The sequence below is a fragment of the Phyllobates terribilis genome, unplaced genomic scaffold (assembly GCF_046119375.1).
Source record: "Phyllobates terribilis strain yellow unplaced genomic scaffold, ASM4611937v1 Scaffold_3__8_contigs__length_932513732, whole genome shotgun sequence".
Classification (NCBI taxonomy): domain Eukaryota; kingdom Metazoa; phylum Chordata; class Amphibia; order Anura; family Dendrobatidae; genus Phyllobates; species Phyllobates terribilis.
This window is the reverse complement of record NW_027362763.1, coordinates 71,587,729-71,609,456: the sequence shown is the minus strand read 5'-3', so window position 1 is coordinate 71,609,456 and position 21,728 is coordinate 71,587,729. Positions and strand designations below refer to the sequence as shown.

Here is a 21,728-nt window from a genome sequence, read left to right as displayed (position 1 = left end):
ATTCCAGGGGTCTGGTCACCACAGTAATAGAGATTACGTCGGAGAGCAAGTGGGAGGTTTCCTGGTCAGGATCCCTTAAACATGCAACATCCTCCTGCCTCAGTCCTGGGAGGGGAGAATTCTGCCCTTATAAACTGGATCTGGGGTGGGGTTGAGTGAGTCAGAGAACAGAGAACAGTCAGAGTCAGAGTGAGAGCAAGGGAAAGTAACAGCAAGGAGCTCTGTAGGAGCTAGGAGCTAAAGACGAGGGGCTGGAAGCTGAGCAGAGTTAGCCCTGGCAGAAGAAAATAGGAACCGGACACAGGAGTCCGAAGCTGTGAGGACTTATATATCCAGCAGCAGAAACCAGCCGGCAGGGGATTTCAGGTCCTCTGGCCATAGAAGCCCGGAGGCTCTGTCACAAGCAAGGGACCAGCACCGCCGTCGTGGAGCGGAGGCTAACAGAAGGCCCCAAGTCACCAGCCATACGGGTGAGCACTACACGGTACACTCAGGGACGTGGGCTACTTCTATTCGCTTACAGCTAGGTAGCCAGGAAGAGTGCAGACAGACGGGGAGGCCTACAACTCCACATGGTCAGGGGAACTCCTGCTTGCTCACAGACTGACGAGGCCTCTTATGCTAGCCAGTACTCCCGGTAGGGTCTACCTTATAATCATCAGTAAAGACCCTGAACTGCACTGCAAAGACTCTGAGTCATTCCTGCTGCGCTCGTGCACCATCACCCCCATCATCCACATTCACTGCCCTGAGGCTATACTCCTCCCGAGGGGAGTTATCCCATTTTATGCTGCGCACACAACACCAGCCTCAGCGGTCTGCCTCGCAGCGGTGGTACTCCCTGACCGCAATACACGGGTGGCTCAGTCGGACAATTAACCTCAAAACCTAAGAAAGATTGCCACTGGTTTGACCAGCCTGAGCCACGGGACCGGGTCACTGCCACGGAGACTACAGACCCCAGAGACCCGGCACCGGGTATCCCACACACGTGTACACATGGCCCAGAGGGTGCGTCACATGCAGTACAGCATATTACAAACATAAGTCCCATTATTGGGGAGTGGGTGTCCCATAGTATTTGCTTATGCCTTGCAAGCAAAAGCTGCCAAAAATTAGGACGGAGCAACTTGCAATGCCCCTTACAAGAGCAATGCAGTACAGCATATTACAAACATAAGTCCCATTATTGGGGAGTGGGTCTCCCATAGTATTTACTTATGCTTTCCCAGCAAAAGCTGCCAAAAATTAGGATGAAGCAACTTGCAATGCCCCTTACAAGAGCCATGCAGTACAGCATATTACAAACATAAGTCCCATTATTGGGGAGTGGGTCTCCCATAGTATTTGCTTATGCTTTCCCAGCAAAAGCTGCCAAAAATTAGGATGAAGCAACTTGCAATGCCCCTTACAAGAGCCATGCAGTACAGAATATTACAAACATAAGTCCCATTATTGGGGAGTGGGTCTCCCATGGTATTTGCTTATGCTTTCCCAGCAAAAGCTGCCAAAAATTAGGACGGAGCAACTTGCAATGCCCCTTACAAGAGCCATGCAGTACAGCATATTACAAACATAAGTCCCATTATTGGGGAGTGGGTGTCCCATGGTATTTGCTTATGCTTTCCCAGCAAAAGCTGCCAAAAATTAGTACGGAGGAACTTGCAATGCTGGCACCCTGGTGATATAGTGGTGGTGGAGGCTGAGGATAAGGAGAAGAAGATTAAACAGCCGAAATGAGGAAGCGTATACCCATGTGTGGGTGTGAAGCGGTGCATGTGAATACACCTCCCAAAATAACACAGTGGATTTGACTTTATGTTACTCTGCTGTCATTTGGTGGTGATGAGAAGTCTGGCCCAATCCAGCCCTTGTTCATTTGATAAGGGTCAGCTTGTCAGCATTGTCAGTTGACAGGCGAGTGCGCTTATCAGTTATAATTCCCCCAGCGGCACTAAAAACACGCTCCGATAACACGCTAGCGGCAGGGCAGGCCAGGACCTCCAAGGCGTACAGAGCGAGTTCATTCCAAGTGTCCAGCTTGGATGCCCAATAATTAAAAGGTACAGAGGAATCACGGAGGACGCTGGTACGATCGGCAAGGTACTCCCTCACCATCTTTTGAAACTTTCCACTCCTTGTGAGAGTACCCTGCGCCTCAGGGCCTGTAAGCTGGGCGGGTGTCAGAGAACTGTCCCAGAACGTTGACAGTGTTCCCCTGCCTCTGCTGGATTGGAGTTGCATCTCTCTCGCCTGTACGCCTTGGTTGGGCAACGAACTGTGACCTCTGCCGCTAGCGTGTTCAGATGGGAATTTTTTTAAGAGTTCTGCAGCAAGGGCCTTCTGGTATTGCCCCATTTTGGTAGACCTCTCCACCTCAGGAATAAGAGAGTGAAAGTTCTCCTTGTAGCGGGGGTCTACAAGTGTCACCAACCAGTAATGACTGTCACCCAACATTTTGACAACGCGAGGGTCACGGTTAAGGCAGCGTAACATAAAGTCAGCCATGCGTGCCAGACTGGTAACGGGCAAGATTTCCGTGTCCTCACCAAGATGACGACTGACCAAGCTCTCCTCCTCCTCTTCCTCCTCCCCCCTGTCCTCAGGCCACCCACGCTGAACCGACGGTATGACACTTGTACAGGTACTACCGTCTACAACGCATGATAGCAGCTCCTGTTCTTCCTCCTCCTCCTCCTCCTCTCCCTCATTGTCCCCCAATGCACGTTGGGATGAGATGAGGCTGGGCTGTGTGTAATCGCCCGCTACGGCTTCTTGATCCATCTCATCATACTCTGGCTGCAATGCCTCCTCTTTAATTCTCTGCAGAGAGCGTTGCAAAAGACAGACAAGAGGGATGCTGACACTAATGATGGCGTCATCGCCACTCACCATCTTGGTTTCCTACTCAAAGTTTGTCAGGATGGTACATATGTCAGACATCCAGGTCCACTCCTGAGGTCTTATGTGTGGAGTCTGACCTGAATATCGACGGCCTTGTTGCAGCTGGTACTCCACAACTGCTCTCTTCTGCTCACAAATCCTTTGCAACATGTGGAGGGTAGAGTTCCAGCGTGTGGGGACATCACACACCAGTCGGTGTGCCGGAAGCTGCAAATGCTGCTGCAACACATCAAGGGTGGCGGAAGCTGTAGCCGACTTGCGAAAATGAGCTGACATGCGGCGTACTTTCACGAGTAGATCTGGCAACTCGGGGTACGATTTAAGAAACCGCTGAACCATGAGGTTAAGAACATGAGCCAGGCATGGTACGTGTGTGATCTCACCTCACCTCAGAGCCGCCACCAGGTTACGGCCATTGTCACACACGACCATGCCGGGATGTAGGTTCAGCGGTCTCAGCCACAGATCTGCCTGCTCTTTCACAGCTGTCCACAACTTACAAGCAGTGTGAGGTTTATCACCTAAGCTTATGAGTTTCAGCACAGCCTGTTGCCGCTTGACGGAGGCAGTATTGCAATGCTTCCAGCTTGTAACTGATGTGGTGATATCTGAGATGGAGGCTGAACATGAGGAGGAGGAGGAGGAGGAGGATGCGCAGGAGCTGTACACTGTGGGGGCAACTCTGACTGACATAGGGCCCACAATCCTCGGTGTGGGGAGGATGTGTTCCGTCCCAAGGTCCGACTGGGTCCCGGCTTCCACTATGTTTACCCAGTGTGCCGTCAGAGAGATGTACCGTCCCTGGCCACAAGCACTTGTCCACGTGTCCGTTGTCAGGTGGACTCTCCCAGTAACTGCGTTGTTGAGGGCACGGCAGATGCTTTGGGACACGTGCTTGTGTAGTGCTGGGATGGCACACCGGGCAAAATAGTGTCGGCTGGGGACCGAGTACCGAGGGATGGCCACCGCCATAAGATTGCGGAAGGATTCCGTCTCCACCAGCCTAAAAGGCAGCATTTCCAATGCAAGCAGTCGTGAAATGTGCGAATTTAGGACTGTGGCCTGTGGGGCGTTAGCTGCGAATTTCCGCTTTCGTTCAAACGTCTGGGATATGGACAATTGAACGCTGCGGTGGGACGTGGACGTGGACGTTGATGCTGTTTCTTGAGAAACTGCCATAACAAGTGAAGACTGAGAGGAGGGGGCATCTTTACATGCAGTATGGACAGGGGATTGCCTTGCACACACAACAGGGGGTTCTATTGCACGCACAACAGTGGAAGAAGCAGTGGTGACACCCGCTGACACTTGTCGTGGACCCTGGGTTTCGCCCCACAAAGTCGGGTGCTTTGCTGACATGTGCCTGATCATGTTGGTGGTGGTCAGGCTGGTAGTTTTGTCACCCCTGCTGATGCTGGCATGGCTGGTGGAACATATGGCCTTTTTGTGGTTATCAGCAGAGTCTTTAAAAAAATTCCAGACTCTGGAAGACCTACCGCTTCTATTGGCAACGTTCCTCGTGTTGGTGTTACGGGGAACGGTTGCCTGCCTTCTGTCTGCGGCCACCACACTGCTTCTTCCTGCCTGTTGGGGTACTCTGCCTCCCTCCCCCTGTGTGCTGCTGGCCTCACTCTGCATGTCCTCCTTCCACGTTGGGTCAGTTACTAGATCATCCACCACCTCCTCCTCTTCCACTTGCACACCACGATCCTCCTCCTCACTTCCTGGCAATTGTGTCTCGTCATCGTCCACCTCTTGTGACAGATTGCCAACGTCGACTTCCTGTGGCCGTGGCTGTTCAAATATTTGGGCATCGCAACATGGGATCTCCTCTTCCACCACTTCAAGCGTATCAGGCGAGGGGCCCAAATATGGAAATGGACCAGTGAACAGCTCTTCAGAGTGTCCAAGTGTGGGATCACTTGCTGTCTGACGACACTCGGCATGGTGGGAGGAAGGAGCATCAGGGTGAGGAGGAGTATGCGGTCGAGACTCACGGCTACTAAGAGTTGACCGTGTGGAAGACAGACCAGAGGCGGTGGTGCCCAGGTAACTGGAAGTATTGTCTGCTATCCAATTAATAACCTGTTCACACTGATCAGTTCTCAATACTGGTGTTGTTCTGTGCTTCCCTAGTAATTCGGTCAAGAAGTGGGAGCGAGAAGATCTGGCTGTTGGTTGTGGCACATTTTCACCTTGGCCACGGCCCCGTCCTCTGCACGAACCATCACCAGAACGTTCACTTCCACGTCCCTTGCCACGCGCCTTGCCCATTGTAAATGAAGCAAAATAGCTTACACTTGCACTATCAATGGAAAAAGGGTAATAAAGAGTAGATTAGAACAGTGGAAGAGGAAAACCACAGTTATTGTTTACTGGGGTATACCACACTTTTTTAAATAGAGATATTTGCGGCTGAACAGTGAGCGACACACTCAAACTGCTTTTTTTTTAGATACCAAAGGCCCAAAACTGGATAGTACAGCGATTTGACCCGTGGAACTGCGAAACCACACTGGAATGTCGGGCCTACACAAGACTATTTTCAACAGATATATTTTTGTGTCACAACAGTCAGGAGACACTACTGTTTTTCTTTACGGAAAAAACTACCAAAACCTGAATAATAGAGATTTTTTACCGTGGAAAAGCAAAACCACAGTTATAATTTACTGGTGTTTACCAGGCTTTTTAAAATACATATATATTTGCGGCTGAACAGTGAGCGACACACTCAAACTGTTTTTTTTAGATACAAATGGCCCAAAAGTGGATAATACAGAGGTTTGTACCGTGGAACTGCAAAACCACACTTGTATTTCTCGGGCCTACACCAGACTATTTTCAACAGATATATTTGTGTCTGAATAATCAGGGAGACACTATTTTTTTATTTTTTTACAGCAAAATATGCAAAAAGCAGGATAATAGAGATTTTTTACTGTGGAACAGCAAAAGCACACTTCTGTCTCTCTGGCCTACACCAGACTATTTTCAACAGATATATTTGTGTCTGAAAAATCAGGGAGACACTATTATTATTTTTATACAGCAAAAAATGCCAAAAACAGGATAATAGAGATGTTTTACCGTGGAACATCAAAACCACAGTAATAATTTTCTGTTTTTTTAAAATATATATATGTTTGCGGCTGAACAGTGAGCGACACACTCAAACTGTTTTTTTAGATACAAATGGCCCATAGAACTGCAAAAAGACACTTCTATTTCTCTGGCCTTCACCAGACTATTTTCAACAGATATATTTGTGTCTGAAAAATCAGAGGCACACTTTTTTTTTTGGGGGGGGGGGACACCAAAAGGTTAATAAGATGGGTATTTGTACATTGTGAAGGAGGAAAAAAAAAAAAGAGGATTTAGATAAAAAAAAGGGATTTTTCCTGGCCCCCGGGACCTGGAGCTAAGTCCAGCAATTTCAGCAACAGGAGCAGCACACAGGACTGTAATGCAGCGTTTGCTGGTATAACCACTGCGTCTCCTATACAGCCTGCCTGCCTGCCTGCCTGATATACCTGGGATGGATATTAGTCCTGAGAAGGACTGTTTGTTTGATCTGGCAGGCTTTACAGACCCTACGCTAACTATTTTGCAGGATATATCTCTCCCTAAATCAGCAGCGCTGTCCCTACACTGTCTGATCCGGAGCGACTGTGTCCAAGATGGCGGCGCCCGGTTTTAAATACTCGAGTTGACGCTGTGCGGCCAGCCAATCACTGTAATGCCCACAAACAACATGGCTGCGGCATTACAGTGACTGGCTGGCAATCCCTGCATGTTCATTGGCTCTGTAAAGAGCGCCAAACATGCAGGGCGGAGACCCGAGCTCCCGCCCGAGTAACCCGGAAATGCTCGGTGCTCGCCGAACATCCCGAGTAGCGTGATGCTCGGGCGAGTACCGAGCAGTGTCGAGCATGTTCGCTCAACACTAATCTTGACTCTTTCATACTCTCTGCAAATTATTTATTCATTTTCTGCCACTATATAGTGTCTTGACTCCAGAATAGGCAGTTGGGTAAGCAATCCTTCAGGCAGCCATACACTTTAGATATCATATCTGTTGGTCAAACTGCCATTAATCTGAGAGCTAGAATATTCTTCCATACATGTGCATGCTCACCTTGATCTAATATAATTTTTTTTTCCAAGTGAAGAGGACAGTAAGCCACTTGCAGACTTCTCGGTAGTGGCATATTTCTAGAGAGGACATAGGATTGAAAATATTTAAATTCAAAATTCTAAATTCTTCTTTTTTCTAATAACTTACTTGGTATGAGAGTTAGAACACACTCATATAAATTAGATAGCTGAAGGGTTTAAACAATAGACATTTAATCGTTGTTGGTGTATATAAGCCAATTTTGTTAACTTCATGATCCCTTAGGAGATGTATGCAGTTACATAAATAATAACATACAAATTAGAGATGGGGTGATCAATTTGCAAAGCTAAGTTCTATCGGTCAGATCAGATGTCTCTGGCCCATGGATGGGAGCTTTTCAATTATGCTACTTTCTGGGATCACGGGCATGGCTTATGACTAGCCAGGCTGACACAACATAATTTGTACAACATGCCGCAATGAGGAGGTTCACCAGCCCTGCCTAATTAACAGCAGTGCTAGAGATCCTGGAAGGTAAGAGATTCAAAAGCTTACTGCCCAGTAGCCAAAGACTAGAGTCATGGCTGATGGACTTGAGTCCTGCAAATTGATCATCTAATTTCTAGCACAGATGTGTCTACTCTAGTCTTGAATTTTGTTTAGGAGTTTAATTTTTCACAAAGCAACTTCAATAAACGTTCAACAGGCAGAAATTCACAACATAACCAATGGGTCACCTATAGACACATGCATCATAAATATCTCCCTCCAAAGTATAATAAAATAATGTTTTTTAAAAAAGTTAGTCATCTGCTACTACTCATCTTGGATATCTCAAGTCAAGAAGAAAGGTAATAAAAGAATACTGCATCTATCTGTCTTAGTGTCGGAATTTGTTGATCTCCTGGTATTTTTGCCATGCCAAAATGTCTTCTGTGTATGCATTCTCTTGAACCTATTGTTATTTTTCTTTTGTTCTTTTACTCTCTTTTCTTAAGATATGGACTTTGGGTGTGGTCCGAAAGAGGAATTTCCAGAGAGGAGTTCCCTTTTGTCTAAAATGGCTAGATTCACTGTAAACACAGGGAAGAGAGGGACACGTTTGAAGAAAAGAGAGGTGCAGAAACAAAGGGGAAAAAAATACTGATTCAGGAGAAAAGCAGGATTTACAACAAGTAACATATTTATGCCAAGTGACAGGTTCTCTTTAATGATTATCCATTCAACTGAACAAAGGGAAGTGGAGGTGCCCTTATTCATGATTGGCCAGCAAGAAAGCTTGTCCAGCCTATGAGGATCAGTCATCAATACTTAAATTCAAGAAAACGCCTTTACGAAAATGTATCATTAGTATTCTTCAAAGTACTAATATTTTAAATGTTTCAGGAATTGCTTTTTCATGTGGAGACAATTGGAAGGCTATGAGAAGATTCACTATAACCACCTTGCGGGACTTTGGTATGGGAAAAAGTACCATAGAAGAGAAAGTTATTGAAGAATGTACCCACTTAACTAACTCCTTTGCATCCTTTAAAGGTATAATATGCAGATCCCAATACTAACCCCATTTGAAAATTAACCTTTTGACTCCAGATACTTAAACAATTTTTCAAAAAGACAGTGCCTCACATGAACCGAGCTGCAGCACATCCTATGGACAGGTTTGAAGCTGTTTTGGCAACCACTTTAAAGGGGTTGTCCAGTCAAAAGTGACTGCAGACATATGAATGCCCTCAGCGCAGGCACTGTGTGCTGCGGGGATTCACTGGTATGAGACCCAGGACTTGAGGCTATGTATACGTTACACATACCCCCGGTCATTCAGCGCCACCTTGCTCAGTTCACTTGTATGGAACAAGACCATGTCCTGTCTAGTGGCGTGGACGGCCAGTGGGCTTATCCGAGAAGGCGCGGCCTTGCTCAAAACAAGTGTATGGAGAACGAGGCCATGCCCACTGGCCTGGTATATGTATAACACATACATACCCTTCGCTACCTGGTTTCATACCGGCGAATCCCAGCAGCGCACAGTGCCTGCACTGGAGAAATTCATAAGTCTGCAGTCACACAGAGTGACTGCAGACTTATCCCTTTTGACCGGACAACCCCTTTAAGATGTAGTTGTATAGACAACCCCTTTACTTATACCCTATCCCTCCCCTATACAGTATGACCATTCTGCATACATTTTCTAATTTTTGTTCATTATTGTCTTTTTAGGAAAGCCTTTCGACAACACTTTAATCTTGAATGCTGCAGTGGCAAATATAATCGTTGCTATTTTACTTGGGGATCGAATGGACTATGATGATCCTCAATTTAAGAGACTGTTAATTCTGACAAATGAGAATGTTAGACTATTGGGATCTCAAATGGTTTCGGTAATAATAGTGATAGAATATTAATATATTTCTTCAAAATTAACAATTAGAGATGGCAGGATTGATTTTAACAGTTCAAGTTTAGTAAGAAATTAAAGTATTTTACAGTTCAGGGAAGTAATTTTCTCAGATCTGCACTGATTCATTTTAACATGTATTTCTAATGGTTAAAGCTCACTTTTTATGGTTACAAAGCTCCAAATTTTGTGAATGGACAAAAATGTAAAATATAATATTTTACGTACTTGCAGTTGCTCATGAAAGAAACTAACAGAATACCATCCAATCATTAAGCTTACAGGTAATCTGTCAGTAAGATCACCCCTACCCACTCCAAGCTACATATATGGGCATGCAGGTCTTTAAAAGCTAAATCCATAGACATCTGCTGTATCTTCTATCTGTTGCTGCCTTCCTGAGAAAACAGCTATTTAACTCATATGCAAATGAAATTTTAAGTGCTTTAAGCAGTGGCGTAACTAGGGTCCTATGTGCCCTATTGCAATATTTGGATCTGAGGCCCCACCAACAGGTTGATCAGATATAAATGCCCCTGTAATACTGTCTGTGTTCTGGCCCCTATTTTATAATAATTTCCCCCAACCTGTAATAATGTTTTCCAACCTAGCCCCTGTCCTTTAATTATGTACCCCATCCTTTAATAATGTCCCTTATCCTGTAATAATGTCCCTTATCCTGTAATCATGTTCCTGTCCAGTAATAATGTCCCTCATCCTGTGATAATGTTCCCATTCTGTATTAATGCCCTTCATTCTGAAAAAATGTCTCCATCCTGGCCCCATTCTTTAATTAAGTCTCCTGTTCTTGCCCCTTTCTATAATAATGTCCCTATTCTGGTCCCTTTCTGTAATAATGTCCTCCATTCTGCCCCCTTCCTGTAATGATGTCCCCTTTCTTGGTCCCTTCCTGTAATAATGTCCCATGGCCTGGTGCTTTTCTTCAACATATTTAAAAAAATAAATGATTCCTCTCACCCGTCCTTACTCCCACAGTGCCATCCTCTTCATCCTCATTATCCGATGCAGAGTCATGTGCCACCCACAACAGACAAGCCAACATCAGCTGCAAGCCCCCAATTGGCTTAGAGCATGTATTGCAGTGCAGGAAGCCAGTGGTTTTCTGCACTGCAATAGATTTTAGCTGAATGTATGTTTGAAAAGTATACTCTTCTTCTTTGTTCATTCAACTATTTCCCTCATCTATTTTTCTCCCTTCATTCACATTTTTTTCCTTTCATCTCCATTCCATTCATATTGCAGCTTTATCCTTTCTCTTTCTTTCCGTTCTGCCCTTCCCTCCCTAAATCTCCCCCTTTTTACAAAATCCTTTATGGGCAGGTTGTCATCTATTTAGCTATTGAACTCATCTTCGATATGGGCTCCATGTAGCCAAACTTTTTCTCAGAGGAAAGCAAAAATGTTTATATTCACAAAGAGGAAGGAGAGATATGGAAAATGTTAAAAAAAATGTAAAAAAAAATCAGTTATTAAGTTGTTCATTTTTTACAATAATTAACTTTTATATTATGCATTTTTGAAAAATGTTATCATTCTATAAATCATCTCTTATAAGGAGCAGGTGTGCCATCAAGGACAGGAAGGAGGCAAGGAAGAGATGAAATCTTACTTATCACAATTTATTTTGATTACTTCAACAGCTCTTTAACATATTCCCATTCCTCAAGTTTTTCCCTGGTAGCCATAAAACAATTTTAAATAATGTGAAGGAGCTCTGTGACTTTATTAGAAGAACATTTGTGAAGCATCTGAAGAACTTGGATGAAAATGATCAAAGAAGTCTAATTGATGCATTCCTTGTAAGACAAAAAGAGGTAAAGTCCTGTAGCTTTTTAAATGCTCTTAGTGGTGGTAAAATGTTTTCCAGACGAGTTCTCCAGTTTTTCACAAAACTCACGGTCCAGTTAAGACTTTTAGTGGAAATATTGACAGCAAAATACAACTACAATACAGCCATATGAGCTAGCCCTAAATAATGTATCATATTGTGATGGAAACAATGCTGATTGCTCACTTTGTGAACTGATTTATTTTTAGGAATCGGGAAACCCCAACTCATACTTCCACAATGACAATCTAACACAAGTCATAAGAAACTTGTTTTCTGCCGGAATGGAGACAACATCCACTACTCTGCGCTGGGGAATTCTGCTGATGATAAAATATCCAAAACTTCAAGGTAAAAGTCAAGGAAAAATTAGTTTTTCAATTGGCTGAAATCACAATATTTTACTGTTTGTGTCTAATTAAAACATGAGAATATCTTTGTACTTGGTGATTTGATATACGCCTGATGATACCAGACAAAAAGATTTACTAGCCAACAGAGGTGACTGAATTGATTTGATGTTAATCAAAATTGAATTGTAAATAACACCTAATTAATTATTGGGACTTTTAGTGCTGCTCATTTATGAAGCTATGGGGTTAAATCCTGGCTTCTTTCTGTAAACCCTGGGGATGACTATGACATACCCCCTGGGCCTGTGCTGTGCAGGGGAATACCCGGAGCCGGATCGCTGAGATGCTGGGGGTTGTAGTCTCCATGTGGCGGTGACCCGGTCCGTGCCCAGGGTGGTCAAACCAGTGACAGTCTATTTGTATTGTAATAAGTGTCCGACTACGCCACCCGTGGATTGCGGTCAGTGGGGACCGCCGCTGCGCTGCCGACCACTGAGGCTGATGTTGGTTGCGCAGCTGAGTATGGGATAACTCCCCACGGGAGGAGTATTGCCTCAGGGCAGCTAATGTGGATGATGGTGGTAGTGATGGTGTGAGTGTCCCAGTACTGATGGTGCTGGTGCGGCGATGAAACACAGAGACTTGTAATTGCAGTTTCCAAAGCTTTACTCACGGTTGTTGTTCAGGTCAATGCTGCAGGCGATGACTGCCCAAGCCGTGCTGCGTCCACCAGGTGAGGGACTCGGTCAACTCCCAGGCAATTCCAGAGCGTGGTTCAGAGCTCCCCTCTCTTCCTTTCTACTGGCCATCCCCACCAGGGACCCACCTTTGTCCAGCTTCCTCGGGCCTTCTGTTGGTGAAACCTCTCCCGGTTTCCCTGACCCTATGCGGTATGCCTTTCTGGTGGATGTAGTGAGGGGTCGCACCAAGATGTGGTCACAACCTCCGGTTTTGGCTGAGGATTAGTCGCCTCCATCAATTTGGGTTCCGGTACCCTATTCTGCCAACCCTTCACCCAGTATCTCCTCTGGGCATATGGGGTTCCTTCGGTCCTCGTGTCTCTGGGCCTTTCTCTGTGTTCCTTGCTTCCTTTCTCCTCTGTTCCAGTTCCTTTCTTACTTTCCTTTCCGTTCCTCCTCCTCTCTCTTTCTGCTGTTTCTGGCCTCCCTCCAGGCCTGCCTCTGGAGTTGGGCCCAGACTGAGCCACAGCTCCCTGTCAGCCCTCTCTGGCTGAGCTCCTCTCCTCTTCTCCTCCTGCCTGAACTGAACACTGATCTAAGATGGTGCCCACCTTATATACCTCCCTCTATGTGTGAGCCCAGGTGACTAGCAACCAATGGGCTCCTATCTATGCCCAGAAACCCACCCCTATCTGCTCCTACACCACTGGGTGTACTTTCCCCTCCCCACTCCAGCCAGGAACAGAAGCTGTCGTGCCTGCACCCTGTCTAGTAGGAGCACCGTTGGTCTGTTCCTCCGAAATGGGGTGTGTGTGGTGCATGCAGCTTACTGAGTCCTGGTCCACACTCCATCCTTACCCGGGAGTGGAATATCACACCTCTGGTTTGAGGTGCAATACCCCTGTAGCAGCCGAGCCCTCGGGGTGCTACATTCCCCCCTGGTAAATCACAGCACGTCCTTGGGCTGGAAAAGAGCAAAGACAATTTAAACATACAAAATTTTTAGAATGCATTCGTATATAAGACATTAACTTTTCACTCATCCCTTTATGGGAGGTACTTTTCTCTTTTTTCTTTAACGCTACTGGTATAAAACATTTTCATAAAACATCTTGCTAATGCCACTGGAACTCTTTTAGCATATAAAACATCACATAAAACATTTGTATTATTATTCTAGCAGCATATAAAACTTTTCAATATAAAACATTTTCAAGTAGAACATTCTTGAGCTCTGGCCGCTGTGCAACTTGCGACCAGGAAAAGGTGCAACAGTCCATTTAATCCTGAGGTAGACGTTGCGGTTTTTGTATAAAACCAGTAGGGGGCGCTTTAAGAAGCGCAACTATTTACAAGGGATTGGCCGCTCTCAGTCCTCGGCCAGTGGGGATAAGGGAGTGGCTGCTCACAGTCCTCAGCCTGGTAAAGGATATTGGGGTAACACGCACACAGGAAACTTTTTATCAAGAAACAGTTCCACACTAGTCCCAACGGGGACCACACTTCAATTAGCAACAGTTCTTGTACCCTGACGGGTAACTATATACAGTTCCACTTTACCGTTTACTGGTAACGGTGTCCTCCTCGCTCTTCCGGGTAATCTTCTGGTCCGTCCGGATCCTCAGTGTATTCCGTGTCTGGGCGGTACTGCAGTTCCTCCTCTGTGAGCCGGTGAACGTGGAGGGCTGCGTCCGCCTGGGTCTCCTGGGTGAACCCCATGAGATTCTCACCGGTGGGATCCCATGCGAATTGAGTGTCCTCCAGCGGGAGCGGAGCGATTTTGGCGGGCTCCGGAGCCGGGATCAGAGGCTCACACAGGGGTCGGTCTTTCCGGAGACGGGGGTTGGCGAACTCCGGCGGCCATTCAAAGGGTAGCCCATCCGGGCTGGTATATTGGGCATACAGGTCCGCGCCCAAGGGTGGCACTGTGGGCTTCGGACGGGTGGCAGCGCCTGGGGGCACTCGGCCTTGCGACCAGGCCGGTGGTCGCTTGTTGGTCGCGCCCGGGGGTGGCACCGCCAAGGTAGGGGGCGCTGGTGAGGCAGCGGCGCCCGGGTGTGCTGGGCCTTGCGTCCTGGCCTGTGACGTCTCACGCTGTACGGCGCCAGGGTTCAGAGGGCACAGCGCGGGGCGGGGCGTGACGACGGTGCTTGCTGCCTGAGGCCTAGCTGGTGGCGGTGGAGGCGTGGTGTCAGGTACAGTCCCCGGGGCTTCGGGTCCCGCAACGGAGGGTGAGGGCAGGCTGGTGTTCCCCGGGCTTGGGGTGGTGGCGTCCTCATTACCTGCCTCGGTCTCCGTGGCCTCCTCCGCGGCGTCATCTGCAGCTGCCGGTCTCTCTTCTCCGCGCCCAGTGGTAAGCGCACTGCCCGGTTCCGGTGGGGTCCTCTGCTGGTCACCTCCGTGCTGCCGGGCCATCTCCTCTCTCCACCCGGCAAACACATCCCGCTGCGCCCGGACCATTCTTCTATTCAGATCTTCCAGCGCTGCGCGTGCACGGTCCGGGTCTCTAGGCAGTTGGGCCAGCAGTTCTGTCAGGCTGCAGGGTGGCTCCGCTTGCAGCAGGCTGCGGGCCAGGATGCTGGTGGAGTTTTCTGCTCCCTCCATCTCCGGGTGCAGCAGGTCCAGACTGATCCAGGCCGCACCCAGCCCCTCAGTTTTCTTTCCTATCCGCCCCCATGGGGGTTGGTCTTGGGGGCATCTGCTGACAATCACCTTCAGGGGCAGCCCCCCCACGTTGATGGACATCTCCATTGCTGCATTCATGGCTGGTGGGGGCGGGCTCCTTCTTTGGCGCCACTCTGGGACCTGGCCCACGATGGGAGGTGGCTTCCTGCTGTCCTTTGGTGCGCACATAATGGCGTCCGCTCTGCCAGGGCGGGAAAAACGGATGAAGATGGCGGGAAATGGTCCAAAATGGCGTCTGATGGCGGGAATCGGCTCCGGATGGCGGGAAACGACTCCGGACAGCGGGAAACTTCTGGAAATGGCGGGAGACTTCTTTTTAAGGTACATGTGCAGTTTTCTTCAGGCACGCAATACCCACTTGTGGCGGGTTGGTAATGATCCTGCCGACTACGCCAAAGTTGACGCGCCCCCTGGGCCTGTGCTGTGCGGGGGAATACCCGGAACCGGATCGCTGAGATGCTGGGGGTTGTAGTCTCCGTGTGGCGGTGACCCGGTCCGTGCCCAGGGTGGTCAAACCAGTGACAGTCTATTTGTATTGTAATAAGTGTCCGACTACGCCACCCGTGGATTGCGGTCAGTGGGGACCGCCGCTGCGCTGCCGACCGCTGAGGCTGATGTTGGTTGCGCAGCTGAGTATGGGATAACTCCCCACGGGAGGAGTATTGCCTCAGGGCAGCTAATGTGGATGATGGTGGTAGTGATGGTGTGAGTGTCCCAGTACTGATGGTGCTGGTGCGGCGATGAAACACAGAGACTTGTAATTGCAGTTTCCAAAGCTTTACTCACGGTTGTTATTCAGGTCAATGCTGCAGGCGATGACTGCCCAAGCCGTGCTGCGTCCACCAGGTGAGGGACTCGGTCAACTCCCAGGCAATTCCAGAGCGTGGTTCAGAGCTCCCCTCTCTTCCTTTCTACTGGCCGTCCCCACCAGGGACCCACCTTTGTCCAGCTTCATCGGGCCTTCTGTTGGCGAAACCTCTCCCGGTTTCCCTGACCCTATGCGGTATGCCTTTCTGGTGGATGTAGTGAGGGGTCGCACCAAGATGTGGTCACAACCTCCGGTTTTGGCTGAGGATTAGTCGCCTCCACCAATTTGGGTTCCGGTACCCTATTCTGCCAACCCTTCACCCAGTATCTCCTCTGGGCATATGGGGTTCCTTCGGTCCTCGTGTCTCTGGGCCTTTCTCTGTGTTCCTTGCTTCCTTTCTCCTCTGTTCCAGTTCCTTTCTTACTTTCCTTTCCGTTCCTCCTCCTCTCTCTTTCTGCTGTTTCTGGCCTCCCTCCAGGCCTGCCTCTGGAGCTGGGCCCAGACTGAGCCACAGCTCCCTGTCAGCCCTCTCTGGCTGAGCTCCTCTCCTCTTCTCCTCCTGCCTGAACTGAACACTGATCTAAGATGGTGCCCACCTTATATACCTCCCTCTATGTGTGAGCCCAGGTGACTAGCAACCAATGGGCTCCTATCTATGCCCAGAAACCCACCCCTATCTGCTCCTACACCACTGGGTGTACTTTCCCCTCCCCACTCCAGCCAGGAACAGAAGCTGTCGTGCCTGCACTCTGTCTAGTGGGAGCACCGTCTGTCTGTTTCTCGGAAATGGGGTGTGTGTGGTGCATGCAGCTTACTGAGTCCTGGTCCACACTCCATGCTTACCCGGGAGTGGAATATCACACCTCTGGTTTGAGGTGCAATACCCCTGTAGCAGCCGAGCCCTCGGGGTGCTACAACTGTATTCTGTTTAATCCCCTGAACCTCTGACTCCTACTCAATTAAAAGTTTTTCTTATTTGGCTACATCTTGTGTGCTCTGCTTCTGCTTTTTTGAATTCCTGTTATCTGACCATGGCCTGTTTCTTGACCATACCTAATTGTGCACTTTGACTGGCCTCCTAGTACTGACCCGGCTACCCTGACTTCTTTTAACTTTGGTTCATACACCTGGCTAGTAGCAATCTAATGGACCTGGTTGCAAGACCAAATACAAAGTCAGCCAAGTGTAGTGGGTGGCACCTTTTTTGCCTGAGGTAGCCTCTTTCAGCCTGTAGCTTCTGAAACACCTTACATGTGTCAAATATTTAGGGATTTTGAAACTGCAAATTCAAACAATTTGGATTTACATGCTGTAGAAGATTGCATTAGCCAAAAGGTGGATCCTTTTACCTTCCCCATAATTCTTTGCAGCTCTTGTTTTTCATGGTACAATGCAGCCAATCAGAAAGGTTTATCATACCCTGTATTAAAACAGATTAAGAAAAAGAAGCAGACATTTTATGGTGAATCAGGATAGTGAGAGGACGTTATGAGGAAAAGCAATAAAACACTGATGAAACTGTAAAGATAGTGGGTGACAGAACAGCAGTGAAGTAGGTTAGTGTGTATGGAAAAGAAAATAGTGTTATAAACATTTTTTCATGGCGGTGAAGTGATGTGCCAAAAAATTCTGCAAGTCTGATGAATTTAAATTTAAAAAGATTCACTAATCTTTACTTGCCAGCTCTACCTAGACATTCAATAGACACTTACAAAAAATGGAAGACCTTCTGGACTTTCCGAATAGTTGGTAATTCAACTAGACACCACCAAAATCTCTGTGCCTTCTTGGGGAACAGGAGATATAGAGGGCGAAGATGGGCATTGAGTGGGCAAAGCCTCTAAAAAGGGGGATGGCTGCAACTCACAAGAATCTATGCTTCTTTGCCAACATCTCATTACGCCTTTTCTATACAACGCTAGTTCCAACCTTTCTTCTATTACCTAACATGGCAATCCTTCTGATGGAGGTCAAATGTGGATCAAAACATTATTTCTTTGTCTGGATTGCACTATTAAAAATTCTCTAGTTCAACACTATAAGGAGTGCTGGGTTTATTCCTATGTTTCTCTATCCACCATAACATTTCCTTCCATGTGCTTTTTGATCCAAAGGAACAATGTATTGATACAAAATAACCATCACCATCTCTATCAATGTTCATACTCAAAAAAGTATTGCACAAATAAACCAATGTGCTTGAAGTTACATGATAAAATCTTACAGTACATTTACAACCCCCATGACATTTTTTTCTCTGTGCTTTAGTGATTTTTAGGTACAACTAATGTCACTATCTACTGTATATCAATGTCTATAAATATGCATAAAAAAATGTGTGCTCAAACATTTCATTTCAGATGCAAACATCTACTGCTCTCTTCCCCACTTATGAGTCCACCAGGTGCATTAAAATTAGAATATCATCAAAAAGTTAATTCATTTCATTTCTTCAATCCAAAAAGTGAAACTCATATATTATATAGAGTCATTACCAACAGAGTGATCTATTTCAAGTGTTTATTTGTGTTAAAGTTGATGATTATAGCTTACAGCTAGTGATGAGCGAACGCGCTCGCTAATGCTCGGTACTCGCCGGAGCATCACTGTGCTCGACAAGCTCAGTGAGTATTTCCTGGTTGCTCGGGCGGGAGCTCGGGTCTCCTCCCTGCACGTTTGGCGCTCTTTAGAAAGCCAATGAACATGCAGGGATTGCCAGCCAGTCACTGTAATGCCACAGCCATGTTGGTTGTGGGCATTACAATGATTGGCTGGCCACTCAGCATCATCAGGTCTATATAGGACCTAGCGACACCATGCTCGCCACAGTCTACCCCAGAAACAGGCAGAGTATGGAGAGGGGCTGCTGCGTCAGGGTGAGATTTGCTTGTTTATAGTTAGTATAGGTGTTGCACAACATATGAGGGTCAGTCAATAAGTAATGCCTCCTATTTTTTTTCTCCTTAAATAAGGTAGTTATGTTAAATATTCGAATTTGGCACAATTCCTCAAACCTTCTTCTCCAATCCACAGCAATTACAACTTCCTGCACCAACAGGTGGCAGGACTGTATCTGATTGCAAAATGGCTGACATCGAGGTTCTTATTAGGCAACATTCTGTGAAACGCCCATTCGAATTCATGAGAGACTGAAAAATGTGTATGGTGATGCAACAGTGGATGTCAGTACTGTTAAACGATGGGTTCATTGCTGTAACACAGCTGAAGGGCCATCACCGTTGGCTGACAAAATGCGGAGTGGCAGGCCAGTAACCGCAGTGACTCCAAGCAACATTCAGCGAGTCGATGACATAAACTTGTTAAACGGTGGACCAAGACTGTGGAAATGGATGGAGATTATATTAAAATTGACAAATTAATCGTTAATGTTGTGGTTTTCAACCTATGTAATTGCATTTGAATTTCTTGCCAATTAAAAGGAGAAAAAAATAGGAGGCATTACTTATTGACTGACCCTCGTATATTTATATCCATCTGAACTAACAGTCCTTCTGAAGACTAATCCAGCTGCATATAATCAGTGCTAGGTAGGAAGGCAGTGTATGTTTCAGAATCTATTGTATGATACAGCACAAGAGGGTCCATTGAACGTACTGTTAGTATAGGTATTTCACAACATATACAGCGGGTACAGAAAATATTCAGTAAATTTTTCACTCTTTGTTTCATTTCTGCCTTTTGGTAAATTCTAAAAAGTTCATTTTTTTTTCTCAATAAATTACACTCTGCACCTCATCTTGACCGAAAAAAAACAGAAATGTAGAAATTTTTGCAAATTTATTAAAAAAGAAAAACTGAAATATCTCATGGTGATAAGTATTCAGACCCTTTGCTCAGTATTGAGTAGAAGCACCCTTTAGAGCTAGTACATGCATGAGTCTTTTTGGGAATGATGCAACAAGTGTTTCACACCTGGATTTGGGGATCCTCTGACATTCTTCCTTGCAGATCCTCTCCAGTTTCGTCAGGTTCAATGGTGAACATTGGTGGACAGAAATTTTCAGGTCTCTTCAGAGGTTTAGGTCAGGGCTCTGACTGGGCCAGTCAAGAATGGTCACAGAGTTGTTCTGACACTACATTGTTATTTTAGCTGTGTGCTTAGGGTCATTGTCTTGTTGGAAGGTGAACCTTCAGCCAAGTCTGAGGTCCAGAACATTCTGGAAGAGGTTTTCATCCAGGATATCTCTGTACTTGGCCGCATTCATGTTTCCTTCAATTGCCACCAGTTGTCCTGTCCCTCCAGCTGAAAAACACCCTCAAAGCATGATGCTTCCACCACTATGTTTCACTCTTGGGATTGTATTGGGCAGGTGATGAGCAATGCCTAGTATTCTCCACACATACCGCTTAGAATTATCACCAAAAAGTTCTATCTTCATCTCATCAGACAAGAGAATCTTATTTCTCATAGTTTGGGAGTCCTTCATTTGATTTTGAGCAAACTCTATGTGGGATTTCATATGTCTTGCACTGAGGAGAGGCTTCCGTCGGGCCACTCTGCCATAAAGGCCTGACTGGTGGAGGGCTGCAGAGATAGTTGACTTTGTGGAGCTTTCTCCCATCTCCCTGCTGCATCTCTGGAGCTCAGCCACAGTGATCTTGGGGTTTTTCTCTACCTCTCTCACCAAGGCACTTCTCCCACGATTGCTCAGTTTGGCTGGACAGCCAGGTCTAAGAAGACTTCTGATGGTCCCAAACTACTTTCATTTAAGGATTATGGACGCCACTGTGCTCTTAGGAACCTTGAGTAATTCTTTTGCAACCTTTGCCAGATCTGTGCCTTGCCCAATACTGCTTCTAAGCTACTTGGGCAGTTCCTTTGAGCTCATGAATCTCATTTGGTCTGACATGCACTGTGAGCTGTGAGGTCTTATATAGATAGGTGTGTGCCTTTCCAAATCAAGTCCTATCAGTTTAATTAAATACAGCTGGACTCCAATGAAGGAGTAGAACCATCTCAAGGAGTATCACAAGGAAATGGACATCATGTGACTTAAATATGAGTGTCTGAGCAAAGGATCTGAATACGTATGACCATGTGATATTTCAGTTTTTCTTTTTTAATAAATTTGCAAAAATTTCTAAATTTCTGTTTTTTTTCAGTCAAGATGGGGTGCAGAGTGTACTTTCATGAGTAAAAAAAATGAACATTTTAGAATTTACCAAGTGGCTGCAATGAAACAAAGAGTGAAAAAATTAAAGGGGTCTGAATTTTTACATACCCACTGTATATATATCCATCTGAACTAACCGTTCTTCTGAAGACTAATCCAGCTGCATACAACCAGTGATAGGTAGGCAAGCAAGCAGTGTATGTGGCAGACTGCAGTGTATGATACAGCACAAGAGGGTCCATTGAACATCCTGTCTGCTGCTGCTGTAATAATTCCAGATATTTCTAGACATAGCTCCAGATATCAGGGGGAAGGGCAATTTTTTTTTTTAATCTTAATCCTGGTTATATGCTTAAAAAGCAATCCAGAGTACAACATTTTTCTGCTCCTTTTACTTGTTCTGACTGCAGAATAAAGCCAGATCTGTTCCATATTTCAGTAATAAAAATTCAGAAATTTGACCTGAACATGGAAAACATTGGCCTCCTTCTCCATTCTATTGCAGTGTGTTGGCGAAGCTATTCACACTATGTCTCTGTGTAGATTAATATTATTAAATTACAGGCCTACTATTTAAAACCGTGGTTCTCTGTCAGACATATCACCTATAAGACTGTTCAAAAACCATACATTTTGTAACATCCCTGGCGGCGTGCTTGCATGGCTTGCCACCTCCCACCATGCAAGACTGCAGTCTTACCTATCAGGCTGCAAACTTTGCTCCAGTACATGCTGTGTGCATGTCTCTTGTCTGATTGCTTAGGACGGCGGCCCAGATACTTCCTGATTCTTATAG

General features: G+C 46.3%; 1 protein-coding gene across 4 annotated transcripts in view; it reads left to right on the top strand.

The window, feature by feature from the left end:
- The window catches only part of LOC141258847 (cytochrome P450 2K1-like), a 40,128-nt gene that overhangs the window by 6,461 nt on the left and 11,939 nt on the right, over nt 1–21,728 (top strand). For 2 of the 4 annotated variants that reach the window (XM_073674025.1, XM_073674023.1), the window contains 4 exons: nt 8,411–8,482; nt 9,245–9,405; nt 11,084–11,257; nt 11,481–11,622. In XM_073674025.1, the coding sequence (XP_073530126.1) occupies nt 8,446–8,482; nt 9,245–9,405; nt 11,084–11,257; nt 11,481–11,622 (514 nt within the window). In that variant the 5' untranslated portion in view covers nt 8,411–8,445. Of the gene's footprint in view, nt 1–8,410; nt 8,561–9,244; nt 9,406–11,083; nt 11,258–11,480; nt 11,623–21,728 lie in introns of all 4 variants that reach the window. The other 2 variants (XM_073674024.1, XM_073674022.1) reach the window with 1 other exon arrangement.